This window comes from Epinephelus moara, chromosome 24 (genome assembly GCF_006386435.1).
Source record: "Epinephelus moara isolate mb chromosome 24, YSFRI_EMoa_1.0, whole genome shotgun sequence".
Lineage (NCBI taxonomy): Eukaryota > Metazoa > Chordata > Actinopteri > Perciformes > Serranidae > Epinephelus > Epinephelus moara.
In genome coordinates this window covers 46,052,560-46,071,669 of record NC_065529.1, presented here as the reverse complement: position 1 = coordinate 46,071,669, position 19,110 = coordinate 46,052,560, and the positions used below count along the sequence as shown (strand labels likewise).

The window sequence follows — 19,110 nt, the reverse complement described above, 5'->3', positions numbered from 1 at the left end:
GGGGGGGGGGGGGGGGGGGGGGGGGGGGGGGGGGGTTGTCAGCTGTTTCCTCAATATGTGTGTGTGAGTCTGGACAGTGTGGGAATGTGTGTGAGAAAAAGTTGCAGACAAAGCTCAGTGGAGCCTCAGAGTGTGTGTGTCAGCCGGTGAGGACACACACGGTGTCGGAGCATCCGCAGGAGGACATGTAGTTTGGAGTTTATCTACAGCGGGAAGATTTGTTTTTTAGTTTCTTTTATTTTTGTTGTTTTGTGTTTAGTTTGGGAGGATCCTCAGGTTGTTATCACAGGAATACAAACATCCGCAGGAGAAAATCTTGGTCTGAGCAAAGATCTTATAGAGCAGAGAGAGTATGCAGCCTTCGTCAGGCACTCACCACCATGACAACTGTGTTCAGACGCAACTGTGCGGTGAGTTTCTCATCTGTGCTCACAGAGAGGAAGATTTAACTTTGATCATCTCGGATTTCATTCTATACTGTTGCTAGTATATCATTTCTTTCTGTGGTTCTTTCTATGTAGTTATTTCTCTTGCTGGAGTTGTCTAAAATCGCTTAGTTGATTGACAGAAAATGAGCTGTGAGTCATTCATCAAGCTGATGTGCCAAATATCGACTGATTTCAGCTTCTTAAATGTGATGATTTGCTCTTATTGTGTTGTTTGTATCTCCATAGATTGAATATCTGCAAGGTTTAGATAGTTGTTAGGACAAAAATGCAATTTGAATCCTATTTCTTAGTAGGCTTTTGGAAATTGTGATGATTAGATAGAACGAGTGTTGGGCCGCCAGGTGGTGACAATCCCTGCGACTGGTGCTCTACTTGATAGTAACAGGTGTCTGGTACTTCATACTTGCATTTACCTGGTGGTAAAATGTACCAAACTCACTCTAATAACCATGCTCCTACATAAAACATACCTCTGAACAGGACCACATGCATACTTACATTTATACCTACAATGTTTGAATGAAAACAAGATGATCTATCCAAAAATCTGTCTTAAATTTGATTTAAAATTATCTTTAAAAGGTCTTGAAAACCATTAAATTTGAGTGTCTGCTATGTGTAGTCACCCCTGTTGGCTAATGTTCATTGGTTTCTCACCTGCGACAGATATGAGCCATCAAAACTGCAGTTGTAAATGTTTCTTAAGTTGTTAAAAAATTGATTATGGACCAATTTTTTTTGCAACTTTTCCAAAAGTTAACAGAGAAATAAATCGCTTGTAGCTGCATTCCTGATGAGCTCGACACCTGACAAAGAGATCTGTAACCACTACAGTAAATTACTTATTAACGAAGTGATTAGTTATATAATGTATAATCTGTTCTTAAATTTAAGGCTGCCTCGTTAGTAAAGTTGTACCTGACTTTCCAGAAAATGTACTGCATTGTGATATATATGGATATACTGATGCAAAGTGATTTTGTCCTACAGTATGTGACCTCTACATGTCATGGCTGCTCTGTTTAACCCACTGGTGTCACACATGCTGAGGCTCTGTGGACTTCTGTTGTTGGTCATGTGTTATAGGGTGATTTTTTTATTGAGGTCATGTGTTCATATAGTGTGTGACCTGGTCAGTAGTGTTGTGAAGCCAGAGGAAGTAAACATGTTGAATACAGGTCTGAGAATAATGTATGAAAGGTTGAATTCATAGTAGTTTATGAATGACTGTGTGTGTGTGTCTGGTTAGCTGGTCAGACAACTGTGAGAACTGGTGTGAACGGTCTGAAAACCTGTCTGCAGTGTGTGTGTGTGTGTATGTGTGTGTGTGTTGTCTGCAGGCCTCTCTATGTTCTGCTGTCTGACTTGGCCCTGACCTCCGCCTGCTCCCCGTGAAAAAAAAAAAGTGTGAGAAAAATGCTTCGTTTGTGTGTGTGTGTGTGTGTGTGTGGTGGGGGTGGTGGATGCAGGAGGGGGGTCAGAGCAGACTGCCTCTAAACAAAGCTAGCCCTGTCTGTCTGGTCTAGTCTGGCTGTGTGTGTGTGTGTGTGTGTGTGTGACCTCTACATAAGGACTACATCTCTGTCTGGACTGTGTCTGAAAACCTTTTTTTTCTCTCACAGCACAGAAACATACAAACCTTGTGGTTGAGCTGACATGTTACAGTCCAGACTCAGACACTATTTTAATGTTAAACTGCTCATTTGAGTCATTTTATTTTCTATCACCACATCCAATGAAGAAACCCAAACCAACAATAAATAAATCAAGTGTTCCAGTCAATAAGTCGGTTAATCAATAGCTCCCAGCAGGTAATTAATAACTATTATAGATATATTTATGTATTAAACAAAAATGTCAATCACTGTCTGGTTGTCCAGAATAAGATCGCAGCTGTGGATGGTTTTATATGACTTAAAATTCAATGTCTGTCACATATGAACAATTTTTCCGATGTCATTCTTTTTATTGTATTGACAGACTTTAATACAAATGTGGGAAGATTAATAGGAAGTTAGGTCATACCTTTATTTGTATCCATGTGACAGTATGGCTTCAGCTGAAGTGAATACTGTTTCTCTCAGGACCAAAGCACGTAAAAATGAAAGTGTATATGTGAGACGTTATCTTAAACATTTGTTGTAAAACATAAAAAAGGTGTGATGGTGCATTTCCCTAAATTTTCTAGTTCACAAAGTTTAACTGACCTTTAAAGAAAAAGCAGTAAGCTGTTGAATGAGGTGCTCTGCTTTGCTCTGTACATGATCTCCTGAGTCATCCTACACTTCCCATAATGCATCTGCATAGTCTTTTCATTAGACTCTCCCTGCGTGGGAAATGCCCATGTTTTGCAAACTGAAAAACTGAAGTGTCCAAGCCCGAGTGGAGATAACCCTGTTGACATCACTATGACATCATCAGGGTCATTTTCCTTTGTACAGGACGAATTATGACGAGTGAGCTCATCTTGATCTGTGTCTCCGTTTTGTTCTTGTAGCCCAGCTGGAGTTCGTCCAGATCCTGGTGATCGTGGTGGTGATGATGGTAATGGTGGTGGTCATCACCTGCCTGCTGAACCACTACCGCCTGTCCGCACGCTCCCTCCTTTCCAGACACGCCCCAGCACGCAGGAGACACCTGCCACTGGCCAACGTGAGTCACACAGTTACACCTAGTCTGTCATGATACTTACATTTTATCCAGATGACATTTATCCACACTACTTTTACATTTTGGTACAACACAATAGAGCGTAATGCACAGAAAAGACCTCTTTACATAAAATAAGGTAATTAAGATAAAGATTAATAATACTGCTGTTTTTTAAGGGATCTGATTTGATGAATCTCGGGTACATTTATGTCTTGTATTTAAGTGTGGCCTGATGGCTGTCTGATTTTTGAAGATGCGTATTTTTCCAAAGTGTAAAAGGGGATAACATTCAGAGCCTGACGCTTTGGTCATTCAAAGAACAAATGGTGGCAAAATAATGATGTAAAAATAACTGCTAATTTAAGGTGAAACTGAACGCTGGCTCACATTATTAACTTTCATAGCAGATATCTATATGCCACAGAACTATAAAGCCTACTCTACACTATGGCACTCGGCTTGCGGTGCTCAAAGCGCTAAAAATACATTTGAAAATCTCAACAGCAATGTCTCGTTCCAGAAATCATGACCTGGTTACTCAAGATAATCCGCAAAACTTATTCTAAGCAGTTTCATGTAGGAACTATTTTCTTTCCACCAAATGACATCCACCACCCATATCACTGCACAGAAGGAAGTGTGCATCTGCTGCTAGCTCACCTAGCACCACTGAGCTAGCTAACGTTACAGCTCAGCCGACGAGGACGGGAGTTAAGAGTCCCATTAATACTGGATTTTTGGGCTAATGTCGCTATTACGAAGTAAAAAAAATCCTAATATTGATAGATCAGCCGATATTCTATCAATCCATCTTTATCTGTATCTAGATACCTAATGCAGTTATCGCTCAAATATGGTCATCAAACAGTTATGGATCAGAAACGTAATGGAAGCTGAATCACTTAAAGCATTTTCTGGATTATGTTCTGTAAACAAAAAAATCTTTTCATATCGGTGCATATCTGACAACATATATGTCAGTATCGATATACCTGTGAGAGGCCAGTATCGGCCGATGAAACTGGCTGACCGATATATATCAGTCGGGCTCTACCATGAGTAGATGCACGCTTCCTTCTGCATGGTGATACAGTTGGCAGAAAGAAAATAGTTCCTACATGAAGCTGCTCACAAAAAGATCTGTGGATTATCTCAAGTAACCAGGTCATGATTTCTGGAAAGAGACATTGCCTTTGAGTTTTTCAGATTCAGTGCCATCTACTTCCATTATATTGAAGAGTACGCACAACAGCACAGGGGTGAACTGTCCCTTTAAATATAAACATTTAAATTACAGCCTGTATCAGTGTGAAATTTAGAAACAGTCGAACATGATTAGTCGACACAGATATCACTATAGAGACATACAAACTGTACATGATTCAGTAAAAACATGATCAGGTCTAAACAGACGTCCCACTGTGCTGAATGAGGGGAGGAGCCGAGTTATCAGTCAGGTCTCAATGAAAGACACAATCAGAAGAGTTCTGAGTGACAGCATGTGATCATGGTGATTAAACACTGCTGCAGGCGAACGCTAACACACTGACTCATTTCTTCATTAAGGGCCACAGCAACAACTATTTCAAGAAACACACACACACAGACAGATGCACACACACGCTGACTTACACCTGAGGCCTCTACAAACATATGATTTCACTTGTGCTCCCTGAATCACCTGCTACTGAATCACTGATGTGTGTGTGTGTGGCTCCAGTCTGCAAGTAAGACATGAGTAAAGGATGAAGCATTATCACGCACACACACACACACACACACACACACACACACACACACACACACACACACACACACACACACACACACACACACACAGAGCTCCTGATAAGCTCAGGGGAGTCATTGTCCTAGTTAATTTGGATTAGCAGACAGACACACTGACACACATACAGTCAGTCAGCCAGACACGCACACAGACAGACAGGCAGGGAAACTGTCGCTAGAGAAAAAACTGCACAAAAGTTGGAAAAGTTCATTCTAGACGTTTCTATAGAAGTGAAGAGCTGCTTTTGTCTTCTCGCTGAGGCATCGAGACATGACTGATTTCAAATTATTTCCATTATGTGTTTTCACTCTGAAACTTTATTTATCCACGGGTTATTTCAGCAGCAAAACGTAATAAGATCTGCAGCAATGAGGAGAAAATAACAAACTGTGCATCACTCAAAACTCTGATGAAATAAAATAGCTAGATTTGAGTTATATTTTAAAGTATCAAGAAGATATAAAGATGCTGCAGTAAGTGAAGCCCTCTAGTGGACAAAAGTATAATCACAGCACAACAGAGCAGAGTTCCATGTACATGCACATGAAATGTTATTGTGGGTCCAAGAAAAGTCATGGTAAAGTTTTAAAACTGTGTCCATGAAAATGTGTGAGAACCCTGTATGTATATCAAGTTTACAAGTTGGAAATCTGACTTCAGAAAGTGCTACCGTTAAAAATTCAGACTTCCCAGTGCAAATGTAACGCCATATTAGTCCCTTAATGTAGTTCATATACTACTCTCATGTATTTAAATCAGCTTTATTGGCATGAAATATAGTGCAGTATGACAGTATGAAACAGTATATAATAGAGGCACGTGATACTTTTGGTAAATGGGTTTAATTCAAAATGAATTTACTCTCTGACTCTTAGGAGGGATGTCTGTGGTCTTCTGAGGGTACGGGGACCAGCAGTGGTCTGAATGAGGTGAGTTCAACCAGAAATCTGCTAAAATAAACTTATGTCGTAACAACTCAGTTTAATGTTACACAGTTTGACACGGCACTAATCTGATGTCCGTCCTCACCACAGCACCAGGTGTATAACCCACGCCCTCCAGACAGAGGAGTCCCCTCGTCCTACCTGCAACGGGAGCCTCAGCATGCCCAGTCCCAGTCCCAGTCCCAGCCTCCCCTCCAGTCCCAGCGCTTCCAGCACACTTACGCCCCGACTCGCTTTCAGCCGACATACCCCTACCTGCCCCAGAGCCTCATCGATCTCCCCCCCACCATATGCCTCTCAGATGGGGAGGAACCCCCGCCTTACCAGGGCCCCTGCACCCTGCAGCTTCGAGACCCGGAACAACAGATGGAGCTGAACCGCGAGTCGGTCAGAGCGCCGCCCAACCGAACAGTGTTCGACTCCCACCCCCTCGACCCATCCAGCTCCTGTCTGCAGGCCAGGTAAACAAGTTACTATACAAGAGATTGCTCCCAATGTTTCTCTCTCATTTCTTCATGCTCTCATCTCTGTGTGAACAAAACTAAATTGTAGAAGCTAAAACAGTCAATCAGCAACTTAAACTCCACCTCAATAGTTCCAGGACCATTAGAAAGTACCACCCCCATGGCATCGACTGTTTTGGAGTTAGTTACTGTGGCAGGGAACTAAATTTAGACTTTGGTTCCTGTGGTTCAAAATATATGTGTTCCTGAGTTCCTAAATGGGTCCTATGCTCCTGGCAAAGGTTTGGGTTTGGTTTAATCCAACATTCTGCCTGTTTTCCTTCATTTTCTGCTCCTGCAGTTGGTTTCATTCATGCTGTTCTGCTCTCATCACTCTTGTTTATGACCGGTGTTGTTTTGCTTCCAGACTGCAGGCCCCTCCTCCGAGCGTCCACTCAGGCGTCAGTGTGTTAGAAGCCCAGGAGGCCTTGTCCCGGCACCAGAAGCAGGGCTCTCGGGTAGAAGGAGCTCCGCCAACCTACAGCGAGGTGATCGGGCACTACTACCACCCAACGTCCCTGACCCCCAGCCACAACAGTCGGACTGTGTCGTCCTCACAAGCACCGCCGTCCTCGTTCATACACGGCCTGCTCCGACCTCCGCCTCAGCAGCAGGGAAGCGTGGACAACAGGAACGCGAGGAATACGAAGGAGAAGTCCCAGAAGCCGCAGCAGGTGTGACAGTACTGCTTCCTTATTCCTAGCCTGTGGGAAAACCAGGATTTTTTTGTCTGCTCGCCACTTGGGAAGTGGTCAGTAGTCAATGAGGAACAACCTGGTGAATGGTAACACCCCTCTGAATGGTTTAAGGGCTGGTTAGTCGTAGTTGTAGTCCCACTTCACGGATCGGGCTAGGACTGGGAAGAAGCGCACGCTGGCTTCTCGTCAAGAACACCTGGAAGCCACATCGCTCCTGCAGAGCACAGTTGCAGGAGAAAATCTGGTACTTCCTGTTCCACGGCTTCTTACTTCCTGTCTGAGGAGCACTTCAGATGAACCGATGATGATGTCAGAGAAGAAGGGCAGAAGGTGCAAAGGGAAGGGCGGCTACAGAAGCCTCCTCCTTCTTCCCTAACGCCACCTCGTCCCTTCTCTACTGGACTGATCTAACTTCATTCATATAAATATTTACTTGTTCTGTTTGTTTCTATAGAACCTTTTGTTTGTTTGTTTGTCTTTTTTGCGCTTACAGAAAATCTTTCTATCCAGGCAAATGGCGAAACGTTGCAATCTTCTTGGTTCTTAAAGGTTTTGTTTTGTCCTGTAGTGATAATCCCCCCTCGCTGCTTTGACTCCGTTTAGTTCTGTTTCACGTTCACGACTGCATCGGCGGCGGCTCCTGCACCGGGCTTTAGCTGTATCACTGGGACATGTTAGCATGTTAGGATATTTCCGGAAAGAGTTTAGATATAGTTAGCTTTATCTTAAACTAGCTTACCAGTCGTAGCACAGTGCTAATTGTCCCCAAGCTAAAGGTTTCTGCCTTATATCGACCAACAGATGCAGGAGTTGCCGCTAAAATCCTTTTTAGTTTTTTTATCTTATGTTTTCTAAAGAAGGTTTGCACAAGACAGTTCACCACAGAAAAAGAATCTGCAATATGATTGACGTAAGAGAGAAAACAGAGAAAGTAGGGGTATTTTTCTAAACTTGATAGATTGTTACGAGTAAAGATGTTTTTTTCTGTTTTTATATGTTGTCTAGTTTTAGAAAAAGAACATCATTGATCTGTTGCCAACTTTCACGTTGAACATTTTGTTGCATACATGTTATTACATTTTGAGTATATATACACACATGTATGCAAACCGAGAGCGAACTTAAAAGCACGAATTTAGAGTTATTTATATAATTGCTGAAAAGAATTGCACTATTTTTTAGTATGCGCAGATGGAACGTGTGAGAGAGACTTTTATTGTGAAGGAGCTCTGTGTATTGAGGCGTAAACAGAACGAGAGACCTGAAACCATGGGGACTCACCAGAGGGTCGGACCTGCTCGGTGCACAGCAACCTATCACAACAACATATCACGGGGAGATTGGTTCAACGGACTCGGATCAACCGTTACTGTACCATTGATATATAAAAAAACAAATCCCTCATTTATGCAAACGTCCGAGTCCTGCGGGCTAACCGCAAGTCAGCGTTCAACCTGTGGGCCCAATCAGAAACTCTGCTTGTAGCTCTCTCTCTCTCATCCTATTGGCCGAATCGTTTGCCAATCCCAAAGCTGGCTGTCACTACCTCGACCAAACGAGCCAAGCACAGTTCGCTCACGTTGATCAGACTCTGTCACATCGATCAGACGTCTGAACTAATCACGACAATGTGTAATGTAACAGTAGAGTAGAGTAGGACGTAGTCGAGTTTTTAATCCTGCTGTGTGTTATTTTATTCGAATGTCAGAATTTTTGTTCGTCGGGTGAAAAGAGAGAGACACAACGCAGACCCAGTGACACCTAACGCCCCCTCTGTAGTACACTACCGAGGAGCCAGGTCGCCCTAAGGGGCCCTAAATGAGTGATACGCTGACTGTGCACCACTGTGGCCGCACACACACACACACATTAGACCAACATGTTTGGTCACAAACACCTCCAGTTTCATCTTTCCTGCCTTCGCAACACACACAGTCCCCTCTGGTGAGTCTCTTCTCTTGCAGGCATCTCTGAGCACTTTACTGCAGCAGGAACGAGACAACAATCTTCGGTCAGCCAGCGTCAGACGATAAAAACTACGGTAGAGCCCTTTAATATTCTAGGTTAGATTCCCCGACCTTTAGAGCCACGATTTTAAAAGATGCAAAGAGTTGTGCTCCAAAAACTTTAAACATCCTTCAAGTGGAAAACAAATTCTAACTATTACAACATTTTTGATGCTTTACTTTGAGAAAAAAAGAAGTGTTTTGCCACAAAATCCTTCTTTTTTTTCTGAAATGTTAAATTTTCTTTATACAAGCAGCAGTACAAGAACTTTGGCGAAATAAAATACTGTATAAAATTGGCAAAAACTTTTATTAAAATTACGAACTACCTTATCAAAGAATTAGTGAAAAAGTGTCAAGGTTCGATACTCAGTTGAAGTAACGACTTCTAGCAGCAATTAATTGTATTTTTATTTTGGATATTTGGATGGATATTTCACTTTTGGAGCAGAACTCTTTGTGCGCTGAACGCAGCACGAGATGGGTTGTCGCAAACTAGGCACGCCGAAGTGTTGAAAAGTGACACGAGTGTTAATAGCAACTCGTCTCGTGTCGTCTCTTTGAGAGCGTGGAACTAATGGTCGAACTTTAGCTTACTGACGTAGAAGATTAGAACATATTTGTAGTTTTGTCTTTTAGTTGTTTCTTGTGTAAAAGTGTTCGATGGAGCCTCCACTCTGAAGTTGAACTATTATCGATGTGAAGGCGCCCTTTAGAGTCCAGCCTTTATGCAACAGCGCCCTCCACAGGGACCGAACCAAACCGTAGCCAAAACTCCTGAAGCTGAGTCCGCTTAACTTTTCAGCCCGAGGAGAGGAGAGAGTCAAAAGGCCAAAAAAAAAGATATAATTTTTTTAATCTGATACGGTGAATCCTGAAATCCTTTGTCTTTCCTTTCTCATGTGTCATCATAACGTCAGAGTTTCAGAGCGAAACATCTGGTTGTCTGAGAGATAAATCCTGGTGATCTTTAAAAACCTTTAACAGCACTTGCCTCTGTTTTGAAGTTCCAGAATCCTTAAAGAGTCTTTTAACCATCTTGATAAAAATTCAGTCGCTGTGCTATTGTGCAGCAGATTTTATCTAGTTTGTCTGTAAGTTTTCTGGAAATACATTATCCTCAAAACACATTGTGGTGTTTGCTCACCGCTGTCTGGGTTTGTTAAAAGATTTTCAGTTATTTACCCTTCAGAAAAACAGATGCTCAGCTCTGTGACTCGACTGTAGCTCTTCTTAAACAGCGGTCACCCTCATTATTTTTGATTTTTCTTCTTACAAAGCAAAACGAGCTCTTCCTCAGATAAACAGAGGAAGTTATTAATCTTATGTTGTGTGAATCCTGCCTTAAACTTCACTACAACAACTACATCAGGTTGACAAATAATCAAAAGCGATTCACCTGTCTCTCTTTCTCCTTTTGTTCCTGTGCTGATCTGCCATATTTTATTTAATGACGAGCACTTAAAGAAAAAAAATCACGATATAAAGAAATTAATCTCTTGACCCAAAGCAGCTAAAGGAGCAATGAGTGGATCAATCAAAGTGTGAATCAACTTTGACCTCAGATTGAGATTACGAGTCCGGCCCCGACACAAGTCTCGATAACTTGACCCTCTCTTTCCTTTTCTTTCCTCTTCCCCTCCGCCAGTATTATACTCGTGTTTGGACCGGGCTGTTCCCTTTTTCAAAATGGTTCGGTTCCCTGCCCTGGAGGGTTTGCAGCGGGTATGAGAAGGCTGGATCGGCTCTGATCAGGGCGCCACAGTAGAATAAACGATAGTAGTGATTAATCTAATGTAGAAGTAAAACAGTGTAGGATCAATCTCTCACTTCAGGGAAAACTTGCGCTGGCTGACGACACAAAAAGAAAAGACAGGAGGGGAGAGGAGGGGAACACAAATCACACATTTAGTCACACAGATGAAATGATTATACTGTATATATGCTGCTGATACACCACACACTGCCTTCACTTACACGCTGGTGTGTTTACATGCAGAGACAACAGATTTACAGCCCTTTAGTTCTTTAATAACTGTAAGTTCAGCTTAAAGGGTTGCTTCTTTATTTTTCAACCTGGATCCTATTTGACATGTTTAAAGCGACTAATGGAGAGAAAACATTTCCAGTTGGTCCAGTGTTGAGAAAAAGTGCTGCAGACGGCGACAAAACAAGCTGCAGTGTAAACGCTCGGGGCATTTGTGCACCTTTACGTCCACTAAGAGTGTTTGTTTTGCTACTGACAGACTCAGATTATTATTGTGTAATAAGTGTCTGACAGTATTATAGAAACAATCCCTACAGAGAGAGACCTGTTTGTTGAAGAGAAAAATCCTTTTTTTAAAACCAGAAACAGCCCCAAAGTTGGTCCCGTCAAACCCACCAGACTCCATTTAAATAAAGAGTAATTTAAGCGTGTATAGAGGCAGCGCATTTTAACATCTAACTGTGCAAATTATTATGATTAAGGGTTTATTTTAACCAAACTGGAGTTAGTGAGTGTTGGAACAGTGCGAAGACAAAGCAAAACAGCTTTTTTGTGTTTAATTTTGTCTCAGTTGACATTGGATGAAGTTTGTTTTATGATATTAAAATCCCTGTTTATTTGAATGGAGTCTGGTGGGTTTGGCGAGGGCGATTTCAGGGCTGCTTGTGGTTAAACATGAAGGTAGATCTCTGTTGGGATCCTTTCAATAATGTTGTCACGCTTAGAATAACAGTCTGAGCCTGTCAGATGTGGATGTAAGGTGACATTACACGATTGCCCCAGGTTGTTATGTTGCAGCTGGTTATACTGGTAATACTGGACCAATTAAAAAATCATTCGTCTTTTTGGTCACTTGGACACAAAATGATGGAAAAAAATGGTCCAGGTTGAAAAATACTTCAGCGACCCTTTAACTGGAGTCGATTGAATGAAACCCACATTAGCTGTCGGTCACGTCTGAAACCAATCATGTCTCTGTCTCCAAAAATGTGTCCAAGTCAGTAATAATCTGTTTGAACTGGTCACACACGTCTCTTTGCTTTAAGCCAGCGTGAAGGCAGAGTTACAGCAGTGTTTTTGTAAAGTCAGCGGACTTTTCCCAGAGCAGAGTGTGTGTGTGTATGTGTGTATGTGTGTGTGCTGTTAATGTACACTGACTTGCCCTGGGAAAGACCTCCAGCTGTCTAGACAAAAACTAAACACACTCACGCAGAGCAGACTAAACAAACTTACCTAAGAACCAGACCTTGCACACACACAGGTGCACCTTCATTCATGCACACACTCTTATTGTGGACCACACAAGATAAAAAAAACATTTATCTAACACACACCTGACCCTCATCCTCCTCCTCCTCCTCCTCCTTCTTCCTCCTGTCTCAACGAGCTCTTCCTGTTCCCTAGAGATGCCTGCTGTCCAATGACAGAGCTCCTCTCAGACCGGCCCTCGCTGCCATTGGCTGTCTGTCCGTCGGTCTCCTTGGAAACGTTCGTGTATTGTTGTTGATATGTCGTACAAGTGTGCCTGCCTGTGCTGAGACGGGCGAAACGTGAGTGGCTAGTTTGGGCTGTCAATCATCCCGGGCCACGCCTCCTTACTGTCTCAGATGATGATGATGATGATTGGATGATGATGATGAGATTGAGGATGATGAAGATTGATGTTTTTGATAGTGATGCCGCAGAGAGCGTTGCAATACACCTACTATTTGCCTTTTTGATATTAGTCATTTTAACGTAGTGTGCTAAGTGTAAAGTTTTTTTATTGTTGTTGTTATTGTTGTTGTTTATTCACTTGAGAACAAAAAAAAAGGTCATTTTACTTCAATCCATCGATCACACTTTTTTATTTTATTTGTAAAACCAACTTTGAGAGTGTAAAACTACCTAACACACACACACACACACACACACGCTGCAGATCACTGGGCGGAGCTGTAAATACAAGACAATGTGCGTCTGCTTTAAAGTGCCATTTCACCGTTTGTCAGAGGACGAAAACTCGCGCAAACCACCGCTCATTCAGTCGCGAGCTCTTCCTCCACGCACTTACGAGTCCGAGTACACGTCTCTGTGCATGTTAACATCAAGTCCTGCTCACCCAGTTCGTTCACTACACCCCTAATCATCACCTCTCCTCGCCCGGCCCAGCGTCTACATGTGTGCCTTCTGGTGTCCCGGCTCAACGGAGACCTCGTCCGTCTGTAAAACACTTCCCCTCAAATACTCCAGTACTGTTGCCTGTGTTCATGAAATACACCTGATGTATGGAAGCCCATTCAGGTCAAGAAAGAGGGAGAAATGGATCAAATGTGAGGAGTGATAAAAACAGAAATACTCAGAGTTTTATTTTGACAACATGGACGAAAAATCTTTAGTGTGCTTTGAAGAAAATGTAAATGTGAACCTCTACATATCCATGACAACTGAGAAAACAATCTGCTGAGGAAGATTGTTTGATGCAATTGAAAGCTCCAGAAACAGCTTAGGAGTTGTTGTGGTTGTTTTGGTCAGAAATACTCAAAATTTGGACTTTCTGAGTAAAGAATTGGACTTAATGAGCCAAAATTAGAGGAAAATTATAATTATAATTACACGATTTTTTTTTTTTTAACTTGACATGAATTTTACTTGAACCTTTATTAGCTGTTAGCCCCTTGAGATGAACCATCTTGTATTCAAGGGGGTCCAACACATACCATACATACATGGCTTATTTTTTTACTTAGTATCTAATAATTTTGAGTATTTTTTGTTTTATCATTCAGATTTTTCATCTGTTTTTCTTTACCCATTTTCCTGGCGTGTATGGGCTTCCATAGAGATAAAGATAAATAATGTTGCGTTTCTAGGGATGTTGGAAAGTTTAAGTGTTGTAACGTCTACAATGAGCTTCACTGAAGTTGTATTTTTCGCACAGCGTGACCTCAAATGCGTCACATTGTCATGGTGCTGAAAAAATGAAAAGCTCAGTCGCATCTGATTTCAGCTGTTGGGTCGTGAAACAGTGAAACTCCTGCTTTTTAAATTTTGGCTCGAGGAACTACGGAGCCACCAGCTGGGATTTTTGTCTCACTTTAGACATTTAATGGAACGCAACATAAGAAACAGCACCGGAGCCAACATGGCTGCCAAAAAATATAACAAAAATAATAATCTAACACATTCAAACACACTACAGCCCTGTCCTCTGTCCACTGCATTGTTAAAGACATTTCCAAAGAAGGAATCATCCTAAACAAGACTCTTGTTGCTTAAGAAAAAAAAAAAAGAAAAAAAAAAAATACAAGAGTTACACCTGACTTGAACTTTTCTGTTTTTTGTTTCTTGGGTGAAACACTTTGCTTTACCGAAGCTTTTTCCCAGCTCCTGTTGTAACAAAAACACGTCCTGGTACCAGTTTGAAAGAAGAACTCGTTCAAGTCGTGTTTTGTTACCGCTCAGACTGGAGGAAGGTGAAGCGTAAGAGAAAACTGTTTTGCCCTTTTTGTGTTTTCGCTCATTCTGCCTGTTCTTTTCTGCTCTGCTCTTTGAATCAGCGCTGCACGGCGCCTCCTCCTCCGACAATGTTGAAGAAAATATATGAAAACACTCTCTTTTGGTTGCAGTCGGTATGTGTGCGTATTTAAACAAAGCCTCGATATCTTACAGGACGCGGCGGCGCTCTGTCGCTTGTCCACCGCAGTGACTATTGTAGAAGTCTTCCAGCTGTTTTATCCTGCAAGCATCTAAAAATGTGGGACTTGTACAATAGATCCGTTTGTCGTGGTCAGGATTCCTACATGTGGCGTGTGTCAGATAAGACATGAAGGAACTCTGACCTGTTTCTGTTGTAAAACACTCAGCAGCAGGCTCGTCATCGTCCTCCCGCCGCAGAGGGAGGAAGGTGACGACTGCTGACGTGACTCCAGTCTGTTCTCTGTTCACAGCATGGCTCACATACTTATATAGAGGCCTACTTATTCTCAATGATAATAATTGCTTATTTGTGTATTAAAAACCGTTTATTTTAATTTATATTGAATGGTCTACGTGTTGCAAAGGTTTGTTACGTTGTTATTTTCTTCTCTGTTTGTTGCAAACAGAAGACAATGGTTTATCGTTGTTGTCACAGAACATGGTATGAATCGGACACATTTCAGTTATAGCCTTCGATTTAAAAAATAAATAAAAAAGTTTTATAAATATGTCCTCGTCTCCTCTGGTTATTTATTTATCATTTGTTTGGTACACTGGTGAATAAACTCTCCCAGAATTTCAGTTTGCTTTTTTTAAGTAATGGAACTCGCATGAGAAATTGAGAAGAAACAACTTCATCAGACTGGACATGAATTTTTTATTTTAATTTTTATTTTACCAGTCAGCAGCAGTGACTTTGCATGTGTACTGACTGCTGTAGCTTGTTTACTTTTCTACTGGACTGAGTATTGTGGCGTTGGATCGTCCCCGAGGGGCTGTTGGCCCTGTACAAGCCCCCGTTGACCTGCAGTGGAGGATCGTACATGGGGCCACAGCTGCTAACACTCAGATCCCGGTTCGGGGGGGTTGTCCTCTCTACTCAGAGACAAACTCAAAGCAGTATCTGCACTTGAGTATCTGAATGTTTCCTCCTCAGCTGCTGATGAATGCTGTGGTCTGTGTAATGTTAGCCAGCATCCAGCAGGTGGCAAACGTCACTCATATTTGTTTTTTAAATTCATCCATCATTAGTTTTATCATGCACACCTGTGTCTTCTGTGACTTCCTGTCAGAGGTTGTCTTCTACCCAGACTTCTTTGAGGGTGGTTTCTGCTTTCAGTGAAGAAGACTTCATTTAGATGTTCTGAGTTTTACATGATTTAGTTGTTTTAAAGTTCAGTATTTAAGTGTCTGTTCATCTTGTGTGAACTGCACCAAAGTACATAAGTGTCTGTTCATCTTGTGTGAACTGCACCAAAGTACATTTACTCATCTCCTGCAGTCAAAGTGAGTAGTTTTTTGTATCATTCAACACCTGCACTCAGTGGTTACTTTGCAAATTCAGATTTGCAGCTCCTAAAAAAACAACTCATAAAATATATATATTTGATAAATTAACTGTTAAAGTTAGGTCAACCATTAAAATAATAATCAGACAATATAACACTGACAGGGACCTTTCTGTCTGCACAGTAAGGAATGAGATAACATTTTGAATGCCTGACCGTTGTTGACATGCAGGTGGCTGGACGGAAAAAGAAAACAAGCCGGTCGCCTCCCTGTGCAGTAATTTTCCGTCCCAGCTGAGGCGACAGCAGGTCACTGACACCTCGTCGATATCACAAAATCAGATCATAACTGTGCACGATTATCTTTTAGATATCAAACGATATGGGAAGTGGTTAAAATTATGACGATAATGAGCACTGAAGATAAGAGAGTAACCATGGCAACATGAAATATGGAAATAAAACAGTAAATATAAGAAGATACTGCAGGTTACAAGTTAAGGTGCGAGTGTGTGGAAGTCAAATCAGTAAGAATTATTTAAAAAATGTAATTTTAGTATCAACATCAAATATCAGGTTATTCAAAAACTATTTTCTGGTCATAATAACTGAAAATATATTTTTTTAAATATCTGTTATTTTCCTCAAATCATTTCATGTATCTCATTACAAAGCTCCTGTACTGCTGACATTTCTTTCTCTTTTTATAAGTGAGAAATGATGTGAATGTGTGAGTCGCCCAGTGATACATCAGATAAAAGACTATTCATATACAATGATAAATAAGAATAGATAAAAACAGTTGCAGTACGGGTTTGAATTTTAAAGTATGTTATCGTAATTTTGGTGCCATAGAAAAATATGCCTGCTATATTTCATGGTTCATAATCAGTTTTCCTTCCTGTGCAGCAACATAAGGCTGAGAATTAATAAAAGAAAAGAGAGAAATTACCCACACATGCATGCAAAAACAAAAACAAAAACAAAACAAGACAAGACCAAAAAAAAAAAACAGGAAAATGAATACATACCACTTAGACTGATAATAACTGAAAATCCTACATAAAAAAATAAGGTCTGTGGTATTTCGTATTTTGCACTTTTTCTCTCTAAAGCAGGATTCTATTATTTAGTCACCTCTGCAAATGTTAATGTACCAAACATGAATATGTATAGTGTCCTTTACCAAGTTTTGTATTTCAGCTTTTTTTCTGACAGTATCACTTTACTTCATTTGATTATTTTGGTTTCCGAGAGGAAAGTTTTGCTGCTCACAGTCGTCTTCTCTTTGTCTCATCAGGAATAAATCAGCTTCTTATTGGGAGGTGACTAAATTCTGATTTGTTTTGTTCGGAGAAATGAGGAGCAAGAATAAATAAATCAGCAGGAGTTCGTCTGCTCAGAGTTTCTTAACCCTGGCAACAGATAAAATAGAGCTGAGACTTGAATTCACTGAGACACATTTATTATAATAATAATGATAATCTTTATTTATAAAGTGCTTTACATGGAAATAACTAAAACAGACAAGACATGGAAACAACAACTTTTAAAAGAGTTGATAAAAACTGAGGAAATGAAAGAGTTTAAATCAACTTCAAACTCAAGTAAAATCAGGAAAGGCTCTCCGATAAAAGTATGTTTTGAGAAGGACCTTAAAAGAGATCTCTGACTGGGCCCACCTGAGCCTCGGGGCCCTGACAGCAAACGCCTGTTCCCTGCTCTGCACAATTCATGAACATGTGCAGGCTCATTTATAAGTCAATCAAGTTTTCTTTTGGATCTTACTGTGAACTAAAGAGCTGATTATGTCAGACATATAAAGATGACTGCAGTAAGAGAGGAGAAAGAGCATTTTAAGATCTTAAATTAGGGTCAGGCCGAGACCAGAGGAAGCCTGCTTCTCAGGAGCTGAACATGAGGAGGATGAGGAAATGGTTAAAATCTTATACTGATGTTATAATGAGCTCAGTTATGTCGAGGACAAAGAAGAGATCTTATGTTGATTTTCCCTTTGGGAGATGATGATGACGTTCATAAAACTTGTCTGACGTGTGACTTAAAGATGTCAGATCATAGCTGTAATTATATATAGAGAGAAATTGTGATGTTTTTAATCAGCTGACATTTTAATCCGTCAGTAGGAAAACAACTGGTGACTGTAATGACACTACAATGCATTCCACTGAGGCGTTCCTGTTCCTGGTCATTGTTCTTACAGGTGTGACCTACGGAAAACATTAAATGGAACTGAGTCATTGTTGTTGTTGGGATTTACAGCCGTGCTCATCGTGATGAGTCAAAATGTCTCTTCCTTGAGCAGAGACAGGAAGGATGTGATTTGATGTGTTCATTCAAACAGCAGAGCAGCGATGCCTCCATCCATTCAGCTGTTATCTCGCCTGATGTCTGGTTTCACATGGGACACTATCAGCGGTGTCCTGGGTGAAAGTCTGGAGCTCCCACCTGCTCTGTGCAGACTTGTCTAGCTCTTTCTACTACAGAGTGTCAACAAAGGGGCATCTGATACCGAAGTTTGAGGGTTCCTCCGTTCATTTGTGTCTAACACTGACCGGCCATTTGACGAGTTGGGAGTGAAACCAGGCTGCTATGTATAGCGGACACAGTGAAACTTTACATTAAAGCAACGCTGTGGTTAACATGTGGTTACATTTAGGCACAAAACCACTTGGTTGTGGTTAGAAAGGATCATGTTTTGGTTTAAATCCCTGGTGTTGGGAGCACTACCTCTGTTGAGATACTCTCATGTTTGGTGGCTTTAAAGCCGCTGCAAACACAGTTGGTCTCAAAAAACAGAAGGCTTGACTTGGACTCAGAATAACTTGGGACTTGACTTGAACCTCCCCACCAGGACTTGACGTAAGGTACTTGAACATCCAACACATTCTCGCTCCAACCTCGTTGCATATTGACTGCTTGGTAATGGACTCTCCGTTTGTGTGTGTGTTGACGGTCTGGGACGCCTTAAGTCAAGTTCTGTCTGTTACATGTATTGTCCTCTTTCAAAATACACTTCTATTTTCACAGGAAGTTTACCGTTTACATACAGTCTCTTTCAAAATAAGTGCACTACGTCGGTACAACACCTCCAATT

The 19,110-nt window shown here is 41.3% G+C and overlaps 1 protein-coding gene across 2 annotated transcripts in view; it reads left to right on the top strand.

Annotated features, from left to right (window-relative positions):
* pmepa1 (prostate transmembrane protein, androgen induced 1) overlaps positions 1–15,214 on the top strand; it is a 49,618-nt gene extending 34,404 nt beyond the window's left edge. The window contains exons 1-5 of one of the 2 annotated variants that reach the window (XM_050039424.1): positions 126–410; positions 2,947–3,101; positions 5,766–5,819; positions 5,925–6,295; positions 6,705–15,214. In XM_050039424.1, the coding sequence (XP_049895381.1) occupies positions 353–410; positions 2,947–3,101; positions 5,766–5,819; positions 5,925–6,295; positions 6,705–7,017 (951 nt within the window). In that variant the 5' untranslated portion in view covers positions 126–352 and the 3' untranslated portion in view covers positions 7,018–15,214. Of the gene's footprint in view, positions 1–125; positions 411–2,946; positions 3,102–5,765; positions 5,820–5,924; positions 6,296–6,704 lie in introns of those variants that run through there. The other variant, XM_050039423.1, reaches the window with a different exon arrangement.
* Positions 15,215–19,110: the final 3,896 nt, after the last annotated feature.